Source organism: Cryptomeria japonica, chromosome 5 (genome assembly GCF_030272615.1).
Source record: "Cryptomeria japonica chromosome 5, Sugi_1.0, whole genome shotgun sequence".
Taxonomy (NCBI): domain Eukaryota; kingdom Viridiplantae; phylum Streptophyta; class Pinopsida; order Cupressales; family Cupressaceae; genus Cryptomeria; species Cryptomeria japonica.
The window spans coordinates 513381607-513404566 of record NC_081409.1 but is presented as its reverse complement, the minus strand read 5'-3'; the positions used below and the strand labels follow the sequence as shown (position 1 = coordinate 513404566).

At 37.2% G+C, this 22960-nt stretch overlaps 1 protein-coding gene across 11 annotated transcripts in view; it reads left to right on the top strand.

The window, feature by feature from the left end:
• The first annotated feature begins 2757 nt into the window (after positions 1-2757).
• The window catches only part of LOC131064872 (uncharacterized), a 162579-nt gene continuing 142376 nt past the window's right edge, over positions 2758-22960 (top strand). For 3 of the 11 annotated variants that reach the window (XM_057999182.2, XM_057999180.2, XM_057999171.2), the window contains exons 1-5: positions 2765-2923; positions 3028-3117; positions 5522-5824; positions 5999-6109; positions 6335-6493. In XM_057999182.2, coding sequence (XP_057855165.1) covers positions 5525-5824; positions 5999-6109; positions 6335-6493 — 570 coding nt within the window. In that variant the 5' untranslated portion in view covers positions 2765-2923; positions 3028-3117; positions 5522-5524. Of the gene's footprint in view, positions 2924-3027; positions 3122-5521; positions 5825-5998; positions 6110-6334; positions 6494-22960 lie in introns of all 11 variants that reach the window. The other 8 variants (XM_057999181.2, XM_057999172.2, XM_057999177.2 and 5 more) reach the window with 7 other exon arrangements.

Below are 22960 nucleotides of genomic sequence, written 5' to 3'. Positions count from 1 at the left end.
ATCCATTATATTGGTTTATGTTTAGAATTGGTTTAATTAGTTAAGGAATTTCATGATTGTTCCTTTTAGTCTAATTAGCTGTGATTTCTATGATGATTTTAAGCATGAAACAATGACCTATATGAGTTGCTTCGAAGTGAGATGATGAAGAACTTGGCCAAAATCAAGTAAGACAAGATGTTGGCAATTGACACTCATCTGGTGATTTCAAATGACTTCTGGTAGTTGCATATTTGTCTAGGGTTGTCATAGATGGTAACTCTTCTTGGTGATTTGATCTAGCAGTCGTGATTCATCTTATCCGGAAGATGCAAGTAATCGGTAAAACAGGGTACTTCAGTAATGTTTTGATCCAGAATGACTTTGATGATTACAGTAATTTTGGTGGTTGATTTCGTGTTCTTGATGAATGATAAGATCCTTAGGAAGTGTGTGAATACACTCTTTTGGTCCGGTGCTATGTTTTGTTCGAGATTGAAGCCGACTTGGAGCTACATGTTACACTTCTTGAAGCCAACTTGAAGGAGATTATTTTTGTGTTAAGACTGGATATATAAGATCAATTTGGCGATTGATTTTTGGTATGTTATTGATGTGGTGATTAGTTTTGGTGTGATTGAGCACAATTTCACGTGCACATTTGGTTGACAGACAATCTAGTAGTTGACTGAGGCAGAAACAGAGTATTTAGCAGAGCAAAGACAGTCAGAGATTCAGTGCTTAACCGAAACTCATTATTGCATTATGAGATGCTATTTGAGAGTTAATTTCTTTGTATTTCCTCATTGTAATCAAATTGTAAGTTAGTGAGACTTCCCTGAAGGTTGTAGCCTTCCGAGCAATTGTAATTGAGCAGTGAGCTCTAGGCAGTGAGCCTGAATGCAAATGCATTCCCCATCTACGTAATATTTATGTACTCCTGACCATAGTATATGAATATTATGGGTTCTAGACCCACTGTGGTTTTTCCCTTTCTGGGTTTCCATGTAAAAATTTTGGTGTGTGCATTTGTGGATTCTTTGTTGCATGTTTATGTTCTTTTCTGTTATGCATTGCTAACCGGTGGATAAAGAATAAGTTTGTGGATATAAATTCTGGTAGATCACTGATTCACCCCCCTCTCCCAGTGATCCTTGATTCTAACACAAGAAACATCCGTTCAAATCTTGTGTTTGTTCTTCTATTTCATGAATGAAGTTCCGGGAGTTGGACAAGTCCAAAGGATCAAGCTGGTTTCAACCCTAAGCATTCCATAGTTGACCATGGTATTACTTTGAGACACATCATTGAAAAAGCTTGGGAGAAGAAGGAAGAAGTCTTTTGTTGCTTTGTTGATTTTAAGAAGGCTTTTGACACTGTCCCTAGAGATAAGCTTTGGAATAGGATGGAAGAACTTGGTGAATTTGTTGTAAGACTGCTTCTTTATACGAATGACCTCATTTTGGTTGCCAAATCTGCCCTTGGTTTGCAAGAGCATTTATTTGCCCTTGAGCGCTTTTGTAATACAGTGGGAATGCAAGTTAACATCGGCAAGACGAAAGTCATGGTTTTTTCAAATAAAAGGAAACAAAAGCAACATAAATTTTACTTTGAAGGCAACACTCTTGAAGAAGTTACAGATTACAAATACCTTGGGATTGATTTTAACAAAAATCTTAGTTGGGAAGGTTGCAGGCGGAAAAGAACTTTAGGAGGTTGGAAAGCATTGTATGCTCTTCAAAATAAGTGCAGGGAGGCAGAGCTATGGGACTGGAGCACCATCCAAACTCTTTTTGGGCTTTTGGTGTTGCCGGTTGTTCTTTATGGATGTGAAATTTGGGCCAGCAGCACCTCGGTCTCTCAATGGAAGCAAATAGAGAGAATTCAAAAACATTAATCACAAGCAAGTTCAAAATTAAAAGTATAGTTCCATATGATATCATGTTAAGTGAAGTGGGAGATGCCCCTATTGAAGCAATTGCTATGGTGCGTCTCATTAGCTATTTAAAAAGAATCGAGCAGTTAGGAGGAGATATATGGCCTAAGGTTGTTGTCAATGATGTATTGTGCAAAATGAAGAAGTCATGGATGCAACAAAACATTAAATGGTTGAAAAAATGGAACATCTATTTGAGTGCGTGTCCCACGAACAACGAGGAGTTAAAGGTATTTGTTATGGATAAGTTCTACAGAACAATATGGGGTATTTGGTTAGGTAGAAAGAAACAATACCATATCAACGAGTTCAACCCCACTTATGATCATCTCCAAAAAGTCTATATAGGGGCTAATATATCCTGGAGAGTTAAAATCCTCATTGCTCAACTTAGAACCAACTCTCACCAACTTCGATGTGAGACCAGGCGGTGGAAAAGACCAAAAGAGACTTGGGAAGAAAGAGTTTGCCTGTTTTGCAACACCTGGAGGGTGGAAACTGTAAAAACATTTTATGTTGGAGTGTGAAGCACTTAAAGACAATAGGGATAAGTTGTCAATATCTTAGCTGATAACACATGGTATAATTTATTCAGCAAGGAACATATAGAGAAGCTGGGCGCACTCATCATCGACTTGCATAGGCAGAGTTTTGCTCTTCAGAAATTGGTTCAGATTGGAGAGGTTGTCCCATAAGCTATTCTTGACTTCGTGGAGGTTAAAATTGTTTCTTTCTTTCTCTTTACTTTTCCTTGTTCCATCCTTTTAACATCGACAAATGATTAATTTCCATGTCATGATTTATTAGAACGTAATTAGATAATTTCGAGTTATCTTCAACCACCCATAATAGTAGTGGTTCAAAAGACGTAAATGTTTTTTTGGCCGGTGTTGGCCTGTTGGATCGTTACTGTTATTTGGCTTCTCAATTTTCAACTTTTTTTTGGTTTGCCGGGCTTGTGGAGTGTATTGACCAGTAGCTTCTGTATTTATTATTTTCTCAGTACATGTAAATTTTCCATATGTTGAGTTGCTGAAAATTGATGATTTTAAGAGAAAGATTTATTTTTCTTTCGTCTTCCTTTACCTTGATGTTCTGCCATTCTTTTTCAGTCGGAAAGAAAGACTTGCGTATGGCAAACAAAATTTGCTGGCAGTTGGATCTTTGAAAGGGGCTTTGTCCCTAAGACATTCGACCAATCTGTAGGTGAAGTTGGCTCTAAATTTTTCCTCTTCTATGTGTAATCTACGTTTGCTTCTTGTTCCTCCATTCATAACTGCAGTTAGGAGGATTTTCAGTAGCTGATCACTTCAATCTATCCACAGGAGATTAATTTCCGTAAAATAAAAGTTTGGAGAGATGAAACAAATATGTAAACGAGTAAAGACCTAGAAACCGAATTCTTTGGAGGATAATTAGAGAGGAAAATGAACATAAGTGTGAATGGTACAATCTGACATAGAAAAAAACTAGTTTTCCAAGTGGATAAGAATTCAACTATTCCTTGAATATGCATAATCTTATAAGCAATTTGTACTTTGTTTATTGATTAACTACTCGGGGGATTCTATAGGGCTCTGCCCAAGAGGAAAGAACTTAAAGTTCAATGAAATGGCTAAGAAGCTGAAACATAGATTCATAAAAATTCAAGAACCAGCAAACTGCCGCGTCACGCTAGGGATTGCGAGAAAAATCATCTATCCAGAAAACTGCGAGAACAGTTACCAATAACAAGCAATAATTCATCGGAATACAATTCTCAGCCATAGACCAAAAGGCAAACCAGTGGGCAGTATGTTATGAACATGCAGGAACCAAACAAACACCAGCCTAACCTCCCTGCATAACCTTACAAAAACAAAACTAAACAAAAGTTGAGGAGGAGCTCAGTATACACCCCAACGTGCAAGCCATGATGCAGCAGTATTCCAATTTATCGTCTCCTCCACTGTATGGCGTCCTGCTTTGGCAGACAGGTCCAAAGCTGGAAACCAAGAGCTAAGACTGATCTCTGCACCCTTTTTGGCCCTGTAAACTGTTTTGCTGCAGAAGACTGGAATACTATGATTGCTAGTAACTTCCAGTCATCCCTTACTGTGCGTGAGCATTAACCCCACCAAAGCTTTACCCATGTCAGTGCAATAGGCTTGAAGGCTTGAAGCACATTGACCTCATGTTGCAGAGAATTCAACTTCTCCACCTCAACGCCAGATGTTCTATCTTGTTGTGCCCCTAAAGTCCCTTCAGATTTAAATCCAACATTTGCAGAAGGGGAAGCTTACATACTTTCCAAATGTTTCAGCAGCAACATTTGTAGGAACCAAACCCTAGGAGTCACATCCGGAACCCCAACTACCAGTTTTGAAACAAAATGTTGGTGTACCATTGCTTTAGACAATGAAGTGCCTTGCATACCAAGACCAAGCTCCCCCATTACTGCTTTAAATTGCCGTAGGAGAATTGTGGCAGAATATAGAGGCTAGACAATTATCTGTAACCACTTCCTTTCGTTTCAGATCCCTTATATCCATTCTTTTTGTGGGCCATGAGAAAAACACAGAGCCAAAAAAGCCCCCATGCAGCAGACATCTGCCAGCCAGCCTACTGGCTCAAACCAGCGCAGAGACATGAACATTAAGAGCCAATACTTGAACAAATAGGATTAACACACGTGACAATAAATTTGATCCCTTTTCACATGTGCCTACAAGGCTCTCCGACTAGACCACAATACATCCTCCAACATCCTCCAACATTGGAAACAAAGAAACACAAACACAATCGCCAACCTTAGATACTCCTGAGGACAACATACTTTATGAAGAGTTTAAGGAGGCTTACAACAGAGATGGTGTTCCGGTCCCTCCCATGAATTAGAAAGGTGGCTGTAGAGAGCAGTTCGAGGATCTTGATTGACTCCAAAACTATCCAAAATGTCTTCTGCTACAGTTAAATTGAGTCTACAATGTTGAAAGCTAACCTTGACAAACTTAGAGCCCAGCACCAATGCTTCTTCTGCATGATGCCTCATCCTCCAATTGGGAGAGGAACCTTTATGCATGACTTTAATCCATAACAAGGAATCACCTTCCACTATAAGATTATCTATCCTTCTTGAAGCCGTAGACACCATACCTGCCACTAATGCTTACCCTTTCGTCTCATTGTTAGATTTGATTCCCAAGAAGAGGGAGCCCCCATGCGTAAATTCACCATTCGCATTTCTCAGAACAAATCCTGCCCAAACATTTCCCAGGTTTCCTTGGGAAGCACCATAAGAAATTTAATTTTACATAATTCTCAGGGGAACTACTGATTTTGGGGAGCATTTGCAACACTTTGTTTCCTTCCAGTATTATTTTCTCTTACCCTCGAGTAGGGGCAAGTGCTTACTTTCATTATCAAGTATTCTGTCTTTTTATTATTAATAATTATCTTTTACAATGACATTTCAAGCAAGTTTTTTCAAGAAATTCTGTTCTCAGTGTATTACCTAATATCTGGTATGATTCACTGTTTGGATTTTCATTTTGTCTGTGAATTTTTCATGTTTTATATTCTGAAGGAAATGGTTTGCTCTAACGTCAAATCAAAACTTATGGACAGTGTATGGGTGATGGTTCCTATGAAGCAGAAATGGAGATCGTACAAAAGCCAAACTTGATTAGTTTCTCTTATCTGATAAACAAGAGACATTTATTGAGTCGGATAAACTTATGCAACATCCATAAGGATAAATACTTAATTGGCACGATAGCACACCCAAACTGTGGGATTCATCGCCGTCAAACAAGCTTATGGAGCTCTGCAAATTTCTACAAAGCTGTATATAAGACCAAACAAGTGGAATGTTTTAAGTCTTTTAGCAAGAGGCCAAAAGAAACTCGAGGGAAAGCACATGTTCTTCTGGTAGGATGTTTTGCTGGCTTTCAACTATAATATCTAATAACCGTATTATATCATTAAAAAGGAATTGGAAGTTACCTTTTTAATAGTTGCCAAAGATTTTTTTTTCCATTGAATGCTAGATCATCTTATATTCATAATTAGGCACTGATTATTCACATTGATGGGTGCATTCAGTCTGTTCGAGCATCATTGGATGATGAGTTTCGTTCCTCTCAAAATATTGCAATCAGTCTGTATAGACGATACCGGAATGTTATAGAACGTGGCTGTGGTGACAATCTTAGAGTATGTCCAGTGATCTATTCTTTGATTGACATTATTTGATAATTGATTGTGATGAATGGGACCAAAGAATGGGTTTTACCATTGTTTACAAGGACACCTAGTCATAGAGTTGGAGTGGTAATTAAAGTTGGATGATTGGTGTCAGAATAAATCTAAACTTTTAAGATGCCTTTTTTTGAGCATTTAACATAATGCTTTTGAATAAATTATTCTACTTATCATTAGGAGTTTGTCAAAGCTGGGGTGACTGCATATGCCGTGGGATGCACAGATGAAGGCTTACGCAAGGAGCTTCTTAGATTAGAAGTCTCCGATGTCAAAGTAGAAGATATTGCTAATAGTGGTGGTAGTACTGGACTAAAGTTCAAAATTATTGCCAAGGAGGTGAGGATATTTTATCTTGGGAATTCACTGTTCTCATGGTAAGATGGGAATTTTTTTTTAGATGCTTTTAAAGTTTTTCACTTGTCATCAGTATTCAGCGTAAAATATCATTTAGAAATAATGTGGCTATGCTTTCAGACTTTGCAGCCCTTGTGATTGCACATTTTTTTATGAACGACAATTCATTTAGCTTTTGTTATGTAGTTTGGTGAGAAAATTTAGGGGAGTCTTTACATGGGATGATGGGAATGCAAAAAAATTCAGGACAATGTGTGCATGTCAAATACAAACAGAAACAAATAAATTATATATGCCCAAAAAGTGAAGAACCAATGTATGTAAACACATTTTGTTAGCATTTTAACTCACACCTTTCAATGCAATACAAAATGTCACAAGTGTGTGGTAACACTGCTCTTTGAATTAGAAGCGGAAGCTCCCTGTAGATTAAAAACTAACTTAAAATTAGACAATATGTAATTGCAATGTACAATATTTATAGTGATTTTTGGGGTGATTCACGTTTATGCTGAATGTAAATGTAAATGTTTATCTTTCTAGTTTTGCCTAGGGTAAAAGGTTAAGGCACTCCTTGAACGTTAGGCAAAAGATTTTATGTTTTTGGATTGAAAATTAATTCTAAGACTACCCACTTGCATTGTTTAGCTAAATGTATAGACTGAACAGTAAAAGTACACATTCAGATTGAATAGGCTAATACATAAAAATTTGATGGCTTTGATAAAGTAAATGAAGGACTTGGTACAAACTACAAAGCCATGATATCCAACTGCAAACAAACTTGCAATACAAAGTTTGCAAATTTGGTAGAAGCCATTTAATGTACCTTAGCACAACAAAAACATCTCAATAGTCATTTAAGAGCAAGATAGGTATTACAAATCCTATTGAGCAAAAAAAAAAGAATTTTGGATTAACAATCACAAGTAGTCGATGAACACTAATTTTAGCAATATGGAGGCTTGTGAATTACCATTGATCAAACTAAGTGTAAAAAGACAATTATTCGTACTGGTTACAAACAATTGCATGAAAATAAATTATTGCACTTCTACTCTAAATATGATTGCTTGCATGATCTACATGTTTTATTACAAACCAGTCTTATCCATTAATTCTAAGGCTGGGGTCCCATGGAGGGGGGCTTCCTAAAAAATTTTAGTGCGTGCTGCTGAAATTTTTAAGATTAATCTAAAGCGGACGGCCCATGAATTTTGTAGTCTAGTTTAAGCTTAAATGCTTAAGCTCCGAAATTTATGGAAGCTGCTGGTCTCATGAATTTTATTATTTAGCATATTTAATTCAACACAATAATAAATATAAAATAATAAAATAATTAATTGGTAAAAATTGGAAAACTTGAGATGATTGACAAGTGGTAGAAAAAAAGCCTAAGCTAGCAAATTCTAGCCCCCCACCTTTTCCACCTGCTAAATTCTAGAGTCCTAAAAGGTAGGGGCTGCTATTCTTCAAGAAAAGATTCCAGTTAATCTTGTAGCATTTTTTTTTTCTCCATGGATCCTGAAGCCCCCTCATGGGACTCTAGCCTAATTCTGAAACCATGCAACCTCAAATGAAGTGGTAGATTGAATTTATTACAAGTACAACTTAATGCTCAAATCTCTTGTAAGGTAATATATCTAAAATACATAATCTAAAAAATGTTGTCTTTAAGCTATAAATAGCTAAAAATAGCATGGAATCCTTGCACAAAAAGTAGTGACCATCAAAGATAACACAACTTGTAAACATTTTTGCTAAAAAGTAGTAAATTCTCAAATATGCTCTTGTTAAAAATGGTGACAGTTAAAATATTGCAGCGGGCTAAAAATAGACTTCTATATAGGTGACTCTAGATTACTTTGATGATTTTGAAACTTTTCCTCTAATCAAGCTAACCCTATGAAAAACCTCGAAAATCTACTTATACATCCCTCATTTATAGAGGTGCATCCCATAGTTCCATGGAGTTTCCTAATGGTGGGGGGATGCGGGGATGGGGGAACCAAGGGCCTAAATTTGAGGACACCAGCGAAGTGGCGGTTGGGAGGTGATGTTGATATACAAATTGAGGTGAAGTGAAACCTTCAAGGCAAAATATGCAATATAACATCTCTACAAGTGCCTCATGAAAGCAAACTAGTTTTCACAAAGTTAAAGGTTGTAGTCAATATGTAATGGCATGTGCCATATAGCAAGAGACCTAGTGGCGTCCTTGGTGGAGGCGGTGGTGCTGTTGGAGGATCTTTTCCCCAAGTCCCCAAGTCTTGGAAACATCCCCATACAAGGGACGCAGGATTTTTTTGGGGGACGCATCCCCATGGAACATTGCATCCCTATTGGCAGGGAATAATGTCCCCTTCTGTGAATCTTGTATATTTTCTGATTTTTGAAACAAAACACAAACTAGAACAGAAAAGTTCAATTTGTACTTGCTGTCAAACCCTCTATGGTTTGAAATTTTTTTCAACGTCACTCCAAACTAGCAAAATTCACTTATAGATGGTAAATGCACAAATAAAAATGCTGGATAAGTTCTGATATGAAACGAGCAGGCAACTTAACACTCATTTATATGCATTTATATTCAGATCCGAGCAATCAATGCTTACAAACTAAGTTACTGGGTTCTGAAGGGGGACCCTCTGAGTCCTGGTCCGGTTCCCTCTGCATCTAGTTCGGGTCCGATTCCTTGTGGGTTTGGACAAGGTTCGGCCCACAGCTTGTGGGTTCGGCCTTGCGAACCCAGGAAGAATTTTGACGCTTTTCAAGGGACCCATGAAGAATTTGACCGAAATGTTAATTTTTTTGACCTTTTTAAAGTGTTTTCTTTTTCCAAGAAAGGCATATCCACTCTCCCCAACCCTAATTTAACCTCACAAAACACCAAAAAGGTAAAACCTATTTCATTTTTGCACAATAGAATGAAAAGCAAAACTTCTTTGCTCCATTGCTGAACTTTGTTTTTTGGTTCTTCTAATTTACCACACCATATGGAGAATGATGATGATATTTTTGATGACACATATGATATTTGATTAGTGATGGCTGATTGTTGACACTTAACATTATTATTTTTGAACTAAAACATTAATATAATGGTGTATTTACTATTTTTCTCTGTTATTTGAACTAAAACTTTAATATATCATGACAATTGAGTTTTGACAATTAATATGGTGGTGTATTTTGCTATGTTTTTTGACTATTAGCATAGTGTTGTATTTTGAACTTAACTTCTGCTGCATATATATTTTTTATTTTTATATGTTTTTGTACTAACGAACCCAAAACCCTAAAATTTCTTTTGACCGAACCTACGAACCCAAACCTCGAACCCAAACCCATACCTGAATCCGAGCCAGAACCGGGACCGACAACTTAGCTCACAAACATCAAATGCAAGTGCTGATATGACTGAAAATAATTGAATTAACTCTCAAATCCTAGCAAACATTCAAAATTGGAACCCTAGGGTATTAAACTTGCATGGATCTGAATTAAACGCCAATTTATGACCTTTAGAATGTCTTTATTTGATTTTCAACTTGCTGGAGCAGCTTTTATTGACTGATATGCACAATTTTGTACTTGCGCTATTTGAGTTTTGTCTAGAAATAATGAATGCACAGCTACCATACACCGTAGTATCCTTATATGGTGAATATCTATATGTTTGGTGGCTGGAGACAAGGAAACATGCCACCAAGGTTGCACAATGTCCCACAATTGCTCAGATCTGATTTGGCATTGCTCTATGACGATGCAAACAGCAATTACAGGTGGAAGATGGTAGCAACAAGCTCCCCAAAATGTGGAGTGAAGGATGAACCACTACAAATTCTGGTAAATGTCCAAAACGCTTCCAAACAGCAATAAATGTGGATGAAACTTGCCCAAACTGAAGTTGAAATCTCCTCCAAGGCTGGCACAACCAATTGAAGGCTGGAAAGTGATTCAACAGTGAAAAGTAGGGCAGATCTGTCTTCCCTAATGCTGACACTCCCATTAAAGATGGCTTGAAATGTTGTATTAGCAATAAATGAAGACTGAAACCCCCTTCAAAACCTTCCAAAGTGTTGGCATAGGCCCTAGATAAGGGCAATCAGCAAAAATGATCTCAACAATCAGTCCAAACACTCTCTGTATTACTAGTACAGCCACAAATGGTGCTGAATGTTTGCAAAAGTGATGTCCACAAACCATTGAACAATAACAAAGGTCGATGGATAATTCCCCAAGGAGTGGTATCCAAGATCAAGAAAGAGTAGATGAAAAACGAACCCTCCAAAATGGCAATTTTACTGTAGCAACACTGTAGCAGCTACATGCAAAACTTAAAGCTTGACCAAAAATGCGGATTTGATGTTGTGGTGCAATTTTCTTTCAAATATGAATCAAACAATTGCAATCAATAAGTTCAAATGTGATCCTTGGGTAGAATTTCCTCAATGGATATGAGTGTTTTCGTCATCAATACATTTATTGGAAAACCAAGAGAGTTTTCATCCTCCAAGATCTCCAAAACAACCAAGGGTTTTATCCTTGGATGCCAATATGAACACAAAGCTCAATTTTGGAAATTGAATGGCAAAATGATGACAAAAACATCAGATGCCAAATGAATCCAGGTACCCTCCTTTTGTAGTGCTCGAAATGGGACCATGGGTCTAATTTTTAGAAATAGTAAAAAACTACTTTTTATTTTTATTTTATTTTTAGTTTTTTTAAAAAAAATTGATATGCAATTACCAAAATAGAATAAGTCTGGATACAATATAAATGTGATTGCAAGCAGTCACATCAAGAGTCCCACTAGGCTATTTATCAAAATAGAACAAAAGATATAATCTCAAGAGTATCAAGTGTCATAAAAATATTACATAATAGTTTGAAACCAGTCTGCTTACTTGTTATCATTATCAACATTTTTATCATTACTTCACATCTTGTCACTTGCTTGTACTTTGCTTGCTTTGAATGAATCAACAAGAGGAATAGTTCCCAGGGGAGGAGAAACTCGTTCCCAACCATTGGTGTCAAAGTTCTGGTAAATAATCTCTAGGTCTCTAAAGCACCATCTCTTTTTAACTCATATTGATGCAGCTTACAATACTTGTTTTTGAAGTCAATACTCCTTTTCTAATCTGTCATCTATCTTCCTCAGATCTTGGGGTGAAAATTTTGCATCTTGAGTGTTCAACTTGAAAACATGAGCAATACCTTCATCCAAAATCTTGATAAATCTGTCTGTGGAATCTTCAAAGTCAGTGTAACTTGTTCGATAATCAAAAGAGAAGTGATTCTACCAGTAGACTTAGTACGTCATCTTCTTTTACCTTGGTATCCTCATTTCTCCTTTTCCAAATAAATCACATGACTTCAGTAGAAAGAACAATCCAAAAAACATTGAGATCAACATTCAAACCTCTAACATAACCACATAAAATCTCCTGCCAAGTGACATTTTTCCTACAATCCCACGCCAAGACATTACCCATAAAAACAGATTAGATAGCAAAGACATATTTACACTTAAAAAAATGTACTTAATATCTTCATGATAGTTACAGACAGAACATATCAACTAGGGAGGACCAACGACAAACTTTTTTAATAACAGAAGTCATCTAAAACAACAAATGTTAAGATCAACTTTCTTAGACCAACAAGCTTTAATGGAGGTAGACCAATCTTTTTCATCAATATTAAGATCCCAGACCTGTTTAACATGGTGAAGCACATCCTAGGAATCATTCAACAATTTATATAGGCTATGTGACTCTATTGTCAGAATGGGAGTGCCATCTTTCCATTTGAAGTTATCATAACATTCAGTATCGAATCTGATTTTGATAGGGAATTTAACCAGTCTCAAAGCTCTTTTAATGACAACAAGATCTCTTATATGAATCAGGAAGATTAAAATCCATTTTCATCTGCATCCAGGTTTTCATATCATTATTAGAAAGAATGTAATGAAAACTGGAGATTCCAATATTGTTCCTTTTCTAAGCCAAACAACCTTGCAACAAAGCAAGGGGTTTATTGTTGTGTGATAAATTCCACCATATTTTGCACCAACCACCATTGAAGAAACAAACTAACTAGAGTTTTGTTTTCACTATTAGCCAAAGCAAAAGTTTGAACACCATGAATGACTTCCATTTTTTGCTGCATTTGTATCAAATGACGCTTGTCTATGAGGGTAGAGTGCAATGCCCCCTTCTTAGTGATGATGCATTCAGTGGTCTATTGGCCTATTCCGGAGACCCGTAGGCTATGTGGAAAGGAGAATTAGGGTTTCCATCTTCTGTGGAGTTCTGCTCGAGCTTGTCAGGGTTAGTCAGGAGGGAATTCTTTAGTCCTTCTTGTGGTTTCCTTCTAGGATTTCCATGGACTCCAATGTGGCATAACATGCAGTCGACTCTTTGGTGAAATGTGAACTTACTATTTTTAGTAAGTTAGGGTTTGGCTGTCGGGATGGTGTAGTTTTATTGAGCTTTCCAAGCTCTTTCTCTAGGTGCGAAGATCATGATTTTCGGAGCAGTATTTCATGACTTACTAATTTTAGTAAGTGGTAGTTTGGACATTTCTATTTTTGGTAGTCGTGGATATGGTCCTGATCCAACGCAGTTCAGTGGTCTTCATTGCTCAGCTTCATCCTAGATTTTGTTGATAATCAGTATTGGAGTTGTAAATTATTCAATTAAATATTATTTCCTTCCTAAGGTTTAATATTTAATTATTTTTATTACTGATTAATGATATTGGGAATTGTGTATAATATGAGTTATCCTAAGTTTGCCAGGCGAATTATTTGTGCCATGAAGGGGGACGCAAAATGATTAAAGAGACTTTATTTTATGACATAAATCGTGGTCTCCTTTGCTAGGCGTGGGTTTGACTTAGAGGGGGACGCCATACTTGGGTTCACCATTGGAAATGAAATGCAAATTGGAGAGGTGGATTTGGTGGGAGTTGAATTTGAAGTTCAGATTTGAAAATTTATAGATACAGGTGTTTGGCTCCTCATTTGGTTATCCAGAGAAAAATATAATGTTATGTTGTCGGATTAATTCCAGACTTCTTCGAGGGTGAAAACCTCCTAGACTTTTCAATTGCAGTTTCGAGTGTGAGACATCACTCCTAGCTGAGGCTCTATTGTGTGGATTTCGTGGTGTTTTTGTGGATTGCGTGTGAGGATTTGAGAAAGTTGGGTTGCTGCTGTAATTTTCAGTGTTGCTGGTTTCTGTGTGGCTGAAGCGAAGTTTCGATCCTACCTCTCTGCTTGTGCGACCTATCAGTCTGGGTATCGGCTCTTTACTTTCCTATGCTGTTGACGAAGAGATTTGTAAGTTTTTAGCCCTTGGTTTTGAGTATTCAATTTTTAATTGTAAATCATACCTTTCTGCTTGGGCATACTTTCTGGGGTGTGCATTGGGAAGCGTGATGTTAGTTGGAGCTCATGTTGATGTTATCTCTTTGTTTGTACTTGGTCGCCTAATGCATAGTGTTGGTTTGGGTGTGATTTGGGGTGATTTGAGTGAGTTTTGAGTGAGATATGAGCATTTTAGTGTGATTTAGTGTTGCTAGTTATGCATTTCCAGCCTGCTATTTTTACATCAGATTTTAGGAAGTTGGTTTTGAGCTGGTTTGGTGATAATATCTTCTGTGATCAACATTCTCTTCTAATCTATCTTTCCTATATTCTGTAAGGTTGAATAGTAGTACTATCAACCAATTCGGGACTGTAAGCATACCCGCTGAACAAGTGGAAGAGGCAGGCTTGCCGCCTATTTTCTGATATTTTTAACTCAGTCCTCCCATTGAATAAGTGGTCGAGTGATAAGCTTTATGTATTGTCCTCCTGCTGAAATATGCGGTAGAGTGATAGCTTTATGTATTGTCCTCCCGCTGAAATACGCGGTAGAGTGATTGAGTTTTAGTTTCTTGTTGTTTCCCTTGGCTGGTTTACTGCCAAGAAGTTTAGTTTCTATCCTGTTGGATAAGCAGAAGGGGCTGGCTTGCCGTCCATGCATTGTAATTTCAGTTTGGTTTATGGTGCTGATGATCCCCGAAACACTGTATGCTCTCACCCTCCCAGATTGGGCTCTCGGTGAACAAAAGGTGGAAGGGTTCCCTTTCAGTTGTTTGGATTATTTCTCTAACCTTAACGGGTTATGGTGTTTTCTTTGTAATTCTTATTGCTAAAAACAAAAAAAATTTAAGGGGAATATCACATAGAGTATAAGCACGGGTCACCTCCAACTCTCCCTTCTTATGAGTAACGATCAAATTCTTAATTGCCTTCCATAGATCAAGACATAATGCTTACAAAACCTATATTTGATGCTGAGTAGGCACTAAATGGAGAGGGGGTTGAGGGGACTTTGTTTTGAGAGTCACATCCACACCTTCACCCAAGGTTGACATTGGTTTGTTCTTTACAAAATCATTTGAATCCATCAAATCCTCCTTCACTAATTGATTCATATCCAATATCACCCTCGCCTATGCACATTAGTTGATGGAATAGATACTTCCACCTAAAAACTTTTTGCAGTATGGAATCATATGACCAAAGTGATCCATTGTCTACCACACCCTCTAGCCCAAGAATGCTTTTAACCAAATTTAGGGAAATGGTGTAAGAACAACGAGACTTTCTGCAGCTCGTGGTCTAAGACTTTCATACATCAATAGGGGTTATGACGTTTTTTAGCCATTAGAGCATGCTTATGTAGACACTAGAGAAGAAATGCCCACCACACGTCTATAGAAGGAAGCAATGAGTGCCATTGAATGCCACCCACAAAATTGAGAAACAATAGAATGCTACACGTCACCATCTAGGACAGTTAAAAAAATAAACCCCACATGCATAAAAAGGCAACATGTGATGAGAGAAACAAAGAGATTGTTGGAACTTGGAACAGCCAACCATGCAAAAATATCATCACCTTGCATGGTGTTGTCCCCATATTTTTTTTGTATGATTGGCACTTTCCAGTTTGATGCAATTCATTTGTCCTCTAAAGAATCATAATGGAATCCTTGTCTCCCATTTTCTTGAATATTGTGCCAACAAAAGGTACTTTCCAATGCATTAGATGAGGTGTAAATTAGAGCTTGGAATTAAGTGATGGTCAAAATTTGTCTAAAGGCATGAAAAAAATGGCAAAGACAACCTAAGCGGTTCACTTTTGCCTATTTGCGAACATACACTAAAGCATGTGAAAGTGGTAGAGGATGCCAGAGCGTGTGGACTTCTATTAGAACCAAAAGTTAAGTGGCAAAAACCCTCTAGGTGTGCTCTTTTGCTTAGCAAGCCTCTTCCAAAAGTGCTATTTGTATAAAAATGACTAACTATGATTGATGGAAGATCCCAAACTGCACACTTTGTGAATTATAACTCATTTTTGAGTGGCAAGCCTCTCTTGTGCATACACTTTGTAGATTTGATGGAAAGTTTCAGTCACTATTAAACAATTTACAAGGGCACTACAGTCATTTCAGCAGATTCTTTTATTTCATATTGCATCTAGGGTTTGAACGCCGATTTCCAGTCCTCAAAGATGATTCATAGCATTTGGTGAATAGCTACCAAGGTAACTAGTGTTTGTTGTCCAAAAACATCTCCATGCTTTGTGATAGTTTGGCAGCGTTTACAAGTCTTTTTCAGCTGTTTTTCATCATCCAAAATGCTAAAACAATAGTCTATCAAAATGCCCTAGGGATTTAAACATACAATTATTAGATTTGTTTAGGGTGTCTAGGGTTTGTGGGCTTCTTTATCATGACTTTTATTGTGCTTAGGGTTTCAAAAACAGGGTTTCAGCAAAGGGGAGCTGTACATTGAACTTAAGACAATCCGTCATCAAGTTTTCAGCCGTTCAAGATCCATAAACAATGACATATCCAAACACCCTAGGGTTTCTAAAGGCCTATAATTTTGAAAACACAAAAAGGGACACAAAACTGTGATGTCCCCTTCTAGCTAGAGACATCACTCTAGCTTGTGATTAGCCTATCAAAGACCCTCGTAGGCTAGTAGGATTGGATAGAGGGTCACCTTGGCGTGGAGATCTTGTCACCTTGGCGTGGAGATCTTCCGGGGACAGAGTAGAGTACACTTCTGGGTTGCCAGAGTTTGTTTATGATGAGTTTTGCTTTGAGTTTGGCTTGGCCAGGCTATTTTTAGCAGTTGGAGATGGACCCCTGCTATTTTTAGCAGACATCACGGTCATATGGGTGGTCAACTAGTGAGCTCCAGTTTCAGAAGGCATAGCTAAATTCAAAATATTCGTGGAGTTAGACAAGTTTGAATGACTTGGCATTTATTATTAAGTGATTTAATAATAAAGTTATAAAGTGACTTTATATTATAATCACTTAACTTGAGGGTCAACTCATCATTAGACGGGGCCATGTTTTTAATTAAATTATCTGAGCCAGACTATTGAAATATTAAGGTTGCGGATGACTTTTATGATGATTCCTGACATGGATTGATTTTCCACCAAGTGCTTTTGTGGCAAGATTTTGTGGATCTTTATGCGGATACTCATTCTAGACCCTAGGCGAATTTCCACTAGAGATATTTTGATGATTTTTGTGTCTGGATGATTGTCCAGACTGGGGTCGATTTTCCCCTAGGAGAATTTTTGTGCTAAGTGATGAAGTTTAAGTTGGAATTTTCATTCCAGACCCAAATCGATTTTCCCCTGGACCCATTTTTGTGCAAAGTTGATGAAGATTTTGATAGGGATTTTTATGCCTACTTGGGGCGATTTGTCATGTCCCCATTCAAGACCTAAGGTTAATAAGATTCAATATATGATTGAATAAGTTTTAATTAAAGATTTAAAAGAACAATACACGATATCAAAGAACCATTGAGATCCTTACCAGTCCATCATCCATATTCTAAAGATCAAACGGATAATTCTCATCGTAATCATATCGGCAATAATTATGAACGACTAATTGCAATAATAGTCCCCGTTTATATTTGGATAAGAATCGATTACAATACCCGTCTTGGAGAAACACAATGATTAGTAAGTCAACAATGGTTACCATAACTATTAATTTAATAAGGATATACATAATTGTTACCATTACAAGTCTTAACGATATCCCAAGGGATGCGACTAATAGTTGTATAAAGAAAAGTATTAAGGGACACGGGACATGTCTCTTACCAAGGGGTTCATCATTCCAAACACATTATATAAGAAGGCGGACCCCTTCACTCATTCAGATCATAAGAAAAATAAAAAAAAATTATTACCTCTTCTCTTCCCATCCTTTGGATACACTCTGTTTCGAGTCAATAGCCTATCGGCTTTATTGGTGCAAGTACACATAGTATATATTAGAGACGGCATCTTAGGGATCATACACTCTAGATTGTGCATCAGATAGAGCATCCATTGAAGTGCAAGTATTTATTGATAACCAGACACTGCGCTAATCGCTTCAAGCAAGTACGTTCCATTTCTTAATTTCATTGATATACCAGATACCGTAGCATTGCTATAAGCAAAGGACATTGATTACATGTTTCCATTATAAATCGGAGATAGAAATGAGGGAATAAGAAAAATAAGACAATTGTTTTTCCAACAAGTGAATCATATACGAATCAGAATACACCCATGAGAACTACCGGGTAACTTATTCACTCTTATTAAGCAACCAGCCCTTGGCTTTGGACATATATTTTCCAGCGATACATATTAGAAATAGCGCCTTTGGAATTACTATAATTCACAAGTTAAATCTGACAAGCATCCGTTTCTGAAGTTCATATGTAATCGCTACTGCTATATAATCATACATATCAGACAAGTATTCATTTATAGACTGAGGGTCTGAATTGACCAATACAAAGTATATTACATATTCATATAGCCAAATCAGTCATAGGAATCACAATATTGATATAAGCGATATCAATGAGATCATTGCATACTTCAAGACTCTAATCAGAACAGAAAACCTGCATCATTGCTATAAGCGATTGAGGAAAGAACACACAGCATATTGACATCGATATATGAGGAGGGTATAAGGAGTTGATAGGTTACTTGCGGCATAATATGCACTGTCATATCAGAGATAGCGGAGTAAACTCCACCCTTTGCAGATCAGAGATCACCCTTGCACAATTATTATAGGTTTTATCAGAGACAGCAGAGATACTCTAGACCATCCTTGACATTGATTGCATTACACTAAGTACAGATATTTAGATCAAGATCATTTGCATACATTTAAGTGTTAAATCAGAGATAATAGTGATATTGATTCTAATATCGTTCTATTATGAGTGATATCAATCATTTATCACATTCTATCATTCTTAAACAGCATCAATTGTTATTATTCTAAGTGTTAGTGGAGTCTATCTTCAAAGGAAGTCTCTTGCAATTGTGCTTTAATAGAAAGAAGTCTTTTGCAAGCGATTTGTGAGTCAATTGTTTGCTTATTTCCTGAATATTACCATAAGGGCACATTACAGTAGTATCAGAGCATAATCCTGCCAACCTGTGGAAGAAATAACACTCTAAAGATCAACCATGAGACCTAACCAAAAATTTCAACATCTAAAGGAAAAGATCAACTATCGTCAACCTATAAAAAGACATTGTAATCTCAAGTCTATACTGAAGAAAAGAAACTACTTGTATAGAAATCGCACGAAATTATTAGCAAATCGAGAATTCCTACATTGCTTCCGTAATTTTACACAGGGCAACAACAACATCTTCACGACAAGACAACAACGGATAGGAGCATTCTCGCGGAGAGAATTTCTATCATATACAATGATCTAGCGCATTGCATTCTTCTAGAAAAGATACATATGGAAGGATTTTGAGAAGACCGAAAGGAAGAAAGAATGAAGAGAAGAAATGAAAAATATTAAAGCTCATTTGTGAAGAATCTATTTTACTCTAATCCGAAGTCTCAGTTGAGCAATAGCAATTAATGACATTAAGTTATAATTTTCAAGTATACAACCTAGAGAAATTTATCAAGATAAGTTCTATCCTTTGAAGTATTCTTTATATTCTAAGTTAAATAGTATAATGATATGTATTTAGTTCTGATAAAATTATGTATAACTCTCACTTTAAGCTAAAATTGTTGTCTTAGGACTAAGTTAAGGCAAATCCCTGAGGGGACATTCTAAGGAGGAAAGCAATGCGGTTACAATAACCAAGAAAGAGGGAAGTGAGAATGGAGGTCAAGCTAATGACTACCAAGTAGATCCTTGGGGAAGAAAAGGCTCAAGGAAGCCCATGAGGGGGGGGGGACATGGCTCAAGGAAGCCAGCACCCTACCTAGATGAGTAGGATGACACAAAGAAGGTCAATCCTATCTAAGTATAAAGGCTCAAGGAAGCCCATGAGGGGGGCGACATGGCTCAAGGAAGCCAACACCCTGCCTAGATGAGTAGGATGACACAAAGAAGGTCAATCCTCTCTAATTATAAAGGCTCAAGGAAGCATGAGGGGGGGCGACATGGCTCAAGGAAGCCAACACACTGCCTAGATGAGTAGAATGACACAAAGAAGGTCAATCCTCTCTAAGTATAAGGGCTCAAGGAAGCCAATATGGGGTGGCATGTCTCAAGGAAGCCAACAACCTAGATGAGTAGGATGACACAAAGAAGGGCAATCCTCTCCAAGTATAAGTGCTTAAGGAAGCCAATGGGGGTGAATGACTCAAAGAAAGCTATTCCCTCCCAAGTTGGATAGAGATGGCTCAAGAAAGTCAGTCTCTCTCAAGATTGGGTTAATTGGCTCAAGGAAGCCAGTCCCTCTCAAGTTAGACAGAGATGGCTCAAGGAAGTCAGTCTCTCTCACGTTGGGCAAAATAGCTCAAGGAAGCTAGTCCCTCCTAAGTTGAACATAGATGGCTCAAGGAAGCTAGTCTCTCTCAAGTTGGGCAAATGGCTCAAGGAAGCGAATCCCTCCAAGTTGCAATATATGCAATAGAAACTAAATAGTATTCTTTCTAACATTTATCATTACTTTGATTTATATATTTGGTACTACTAATCTATGTGCAGGTTCTTCAAAAAAAAAACAAAGGGAAGGAGGAAGGAACCATACGAGCGGATTGAAGAAGTAGAAGTTTGAACATAGTATTCAGTTGATTTATGCTCGACATTTGATTAGTATTTCTTTGTCTAACCCCAAGATAAATATGCATCTATGTGTCTTTGTATATGTTCTTATTTTGTGCAGGATCTACTTACAAGATATTGTTTGATTCAAAACCAAGACTGCATTACTAAGGAGATATTTATATGTAACCCTCCAAAAAGGAATGTTACAAAAGATCAATCTAGATAAAGGGCCTCTTGCACTCTTCACGGAGGAAACATCTATTTTACAAGGTTATGATCTTCATCACAAGATTGTGGAATTGCTCGAGGACAAGCAAATTCAAGAGGGGGAGACTGTCATCTCCCCATTCAAGACCTAAGGTTAATAAGATTCAATATATGATTGAATAAGTTTTAATTAAAGATTTAAACTTATTATTAAAAGAACAATACACGATATCAAAGAACGATTTTCCCCCAAAGGGGATATTTAATGATTTTTAATGTTTTTTATTGGGATTTCTATCCCAAGTTAAATCGATTTTTCCCCAAGTGGCCATTTTGATCTAAATTTCGAAATATTTTAAATGAATGGGCCCCAAATTTAATTGTTTTTACAAAGTGCAATGACTTTAAAAAATAAAAACAATTAATAAATGATTTGCAATGAGCATTTAATAATTTACACCTTCTAGAAGCAAATCGTTTTTTTGCCAGGCAAGTATAAGTACAAGTTTTTTATCCCACATTGCTTGTGTGGTGAAAGTTCAAGGTGAAAACAAGTTTAAAAGGAGGCGGCCAGCATTATAATATTATTATATTTGCCAAGTGTGTGCTTGCTAAGGCGATTTTTCTTCCAATTGGCAAATTTTGGTGAAGTGTCAAGTTGAAATATTGGGTTGAAGATTGTTTTGTTGCTCATTTTTTCCTCATTTCCAGCCCAAGGCGATTTTTTATTGGCTACCATTTGAGTGTGTTGAAGCTTCATTTTTCAGACTTCGGTGATTTTTGGGAGGTGGTGCCGTCTTTGGGAAGAAGGCGATTTTTGGGAGGTGGCGCCATCTTTGGGAAGAAGGCGATTTTTATTTTGGGGAGGTTTTACCTCCATTTTTGGTGATTTTCCTCTTTGGTGTGTGGCGCCATTGTTGAGAGTTGCTGGTAATTGTTTTCAGACTTGATATATCCACCATTGCTGAAGATTTTCTACCTCCATGGTTGGCTGGAAGTTCGATTTTCAGACTACACACTTCGTCCCCAGCTGATTTCCACCTAATGCGATTTTGCCCAGGGGTTGATTGGAGGCATTTTCAGTACTTTTTGAGAATTTTTTAAGTTGTTACATGTCTGAAACTCCATTGATAGGCAGCTGTCCTCAGAAATTCTTCATTTCCAGCCACTTGTCAACTTTGGCGATTTTGTTTGGAGGGCACTTTCCAATATTTTTTGATCATTTTCAGGGATTTTTACTACTTTACAAGGTGCTGGTAAGTCTGAAACAATCCATTTTCAGACTTGTCCTCAGAAAATATTCTTTTTACCAGCCATACTTACATTCCTGGGATTGATTTTTTTCACCAATTGAAATCGATTTTCATCAAATTTGTGCATATTTGGGTGATTGCAACGTATTTTTAGAGAGTAATTTGTGAACTTGCAGGTTATCTTCAAATTTGTTGACAACCATTGTTGACCTCAGAAGGTGTCTTCAGACATAGTTTTGTGTGAAAACACAAGCTTTCACACCTTTCCGTAGTCATTGTTTGATCCAGTATACTCCTTTGCACTCTGATTTGAATAAAATTTCTAAGGAGGTGTCTTCAGACTTCGGTCTGAAAATTATTGATTTTAATGAATTTCATGGGGGTTCTATACCCTAACCTTGTCACATTTTGCATTCTATTGTTAAAATCTATTGAGAGTGTGGATTATTTTCTTGATTTCCATACCCAAACTCGTCTAAAGCATTAGGAAATTAGAAATTTTGTCAGGAATACTTTCGGAAGTTCTAACTTCTAGCTTCGTACACGTACGATGTCGAAGTCCGTACTCAAGGAAAGGAGAGAACAACAGAGGATTGTTGAGACTGGATTCTATCCGGAATCCAAGATGTCATCCAGATGGAAGGAGATTACAAAAACGAACATGCATTTCTTGAACATGAGCCAGATGCGACAACGTATGTTCGGAATTGGAAGCCAAATTCCTTCCCCAGCCTATGTGAACATTATGAAGAGTGGCATTTATCAGGATGCTTGATTCCCCCAATCCATATAGTGCAGTGAGCTTATCCTAGAGTGTGCATGATGCTATGATCCTCGCTC